The sequence below is a fragment of the Natrix helvetica genome (assembly GCF_964273705.1).
Source record: "Natrix helvetica genome assembly, chromosome: Z".
Lineage (NCBI taxonomy): Eukaryota > Metazoa > Chordata > Lepidosauria > Squamata > Natricidae > Natrix > Natrix helvetica.
The window spans coordinates 35,551,283-35,553,322 of record NC_138554.1 but is presented as its reverse complement, the minus strand read 5'-3'; the positions used below and the strand labels follow the sequence as shown (position 1 = coordinate 35,553,322).

At 34.4% G+C, this 2,040-nt stretch overlaps 1 protein-coding gene across 1 annotated transcript; it reads right to left on the bottom strand.

Moving 5' to 3' along the window:
- Positions 1-819: 819 nt before the first annotated feature.
- LOC309381788 (olfactory receptor 10A4-like) lies at positions 820-1,773 on the bottom strand (the record flags this gene model as incomplete). Its single annotated transcript, XM_081933074.1, has 1 exon — positions 820-1,773. The coding sequence occupies one exon, from the start codon at positions 1,771-1,773 to the stop codon at positions 820-822; it is 954 nt and encodes a 317-aa protein (XP_081789200.1).
- Positions 1,774-2,040: the final 267 nt, after the last annotated feature.

Here is a 2,040-nt window from a genome sequence, read left to right as displayed (position 1 = left end):
CTAAGACAACTATATTGCATATTTATGCATCAAATTATATTTTATGATCTGAGGCCATTGGTACTCTGCAATTAATTATTCATCTATTGGATGTTGGTCTTCGAAGATAGATCAGATTAGGAATTCAGCGCTTTGTAAATTAATACTACTTTTATTGTATTAGCCTTTTAACAGCATCTTGAAAGTGTGAAGAAATGAAGAACCAATGATATTTTGCTTTTATGTTCCCCTAGTTACTACAATGTCTTTACTATAATGTTACTATAATGTCTGTAGGCAAATGCTAGAGAAAATATGAGCAGGAGAAATTGTAATTGCTTCACTTCTCATTATAACAAAGTGATAGCAGGAAAAGTAAGTTGTAATTATGCATCCCTTTTCAAGGTACAACTGTATATCAAAATTATTTCTGGAATACAGATGTATAGATTAGTCTAAAACTGATTTGAATTACCTGTGTTTACTTGTTAAATGGTTTGCCATTTTTCTTGAATTATTTTTTAACATGAACAAAACCCAGAAATGTATATGGTTTCAATGCGATAATCTCTATTGTAAACTACTGAACAATGCTGATTGATACTATCAAAAGGCTATCAAAGAAATTAAACAATCCATTCTTTTGATTATCAATCATTTATCTTTCTATTGTATATGTTATATTTATACAGATGCCTATAATATCCATTTTTATACATAGCATTCACAATATACATTATTTACCCAACATTTGATCTGGGAATGATGTGTTATAGCTGATTTTGTTCACACCCCTATGCATTATATTCATTCATTTTAAATAGAAATCACTGCTAGTTTTTAAAATACTACATATTTCCTGACAGCTCTTTTGAGGGATTTGCTCACTTCCTTATTTCTCAGGCTGTATATCAGAGGATTAAAAAGAGGCGTGAAGACTGTGTAAAAGATGGAGACAAATTTGCTCATTTTGTTGAGAGCTACAGTATTGGGGTGCATATATACAACTATTAATGTTCCATAAAATATTGTAACAACTATAAGGTGAGTGGAGCAAGTGGAGAAGGCTTTCTTCCTTCCTACAGCAGAAGGGATTCTCAGAATGGTAGTGATGATGCACATGTATGAAGCCAGGGTGAGCAAGAATGGAGGAAAGGTTGCCACAGAAGTAGTTACAAAGCTGGACAAAAGGAGTAGATGAGAACCACAACAAATGTGTTGCATCAATGGCATGAAGTCACAAAAGAAATGGTTCATTTCACTCGGAGCACAGAAATTGAACTGTGACATTTTAAATGTAATTGTGGTGACCATAACAATGCCACTGAGCCATGCTATAAAGACTAACTGAATGCAGCAACGAGTATCCATAAGAGATATGTAATGAAGTGGCTTGCATACTGCAAGGTAGCGATCATAAGACATCACTGCCAGCAGACAACATTCTGTTGCTGCTAGAAATCCAAAGAACCAGAATTGCACAATGCATCCTTTAACAGAAATAAGGCCATCCCCAGTTAAAAGGCTGACTAGCATCCTTGGTAGAATGGTTGAGCTATAGCAAGTCTCTAAGCAGGATAAATTCCCCACAAAGAAATACATTGGCGTGTGAAGATGGTGGTCTGAAGCAACAAGAGCAATGATGAGAATGTTCCCCATCATGGTCACAATGTAAATCACGAGAAAAAGTAAGAAGAGGAATAGTCGCAAATCCTGGAGATCATCAAATCCCAGCAAGAGGAAATGTGTAATGATTGTTTGATTTTCTCGTTGTATGCCACACACGGACTGCATCTGTTGGCAATCAAATAAAACATTACATTTTAAGAAGGCAAATTAAATATTGTACATGCAAAACAGAGAAACAAGAATTAATGATTTATTCAAAAACTTTTACATTTACTTTCTAATGAATTACAGGGAAAGATACCATCATGTTCAGAGCATCCCCTAAAGAAATTCTATCACAAATTTTCTAGAGATTTCTGGAAGTTGTAATCTTAATGAATATAGAGACCACTAGATTGTGAGAAAGTTGCTCTACATCCTCCCATGTTTTGT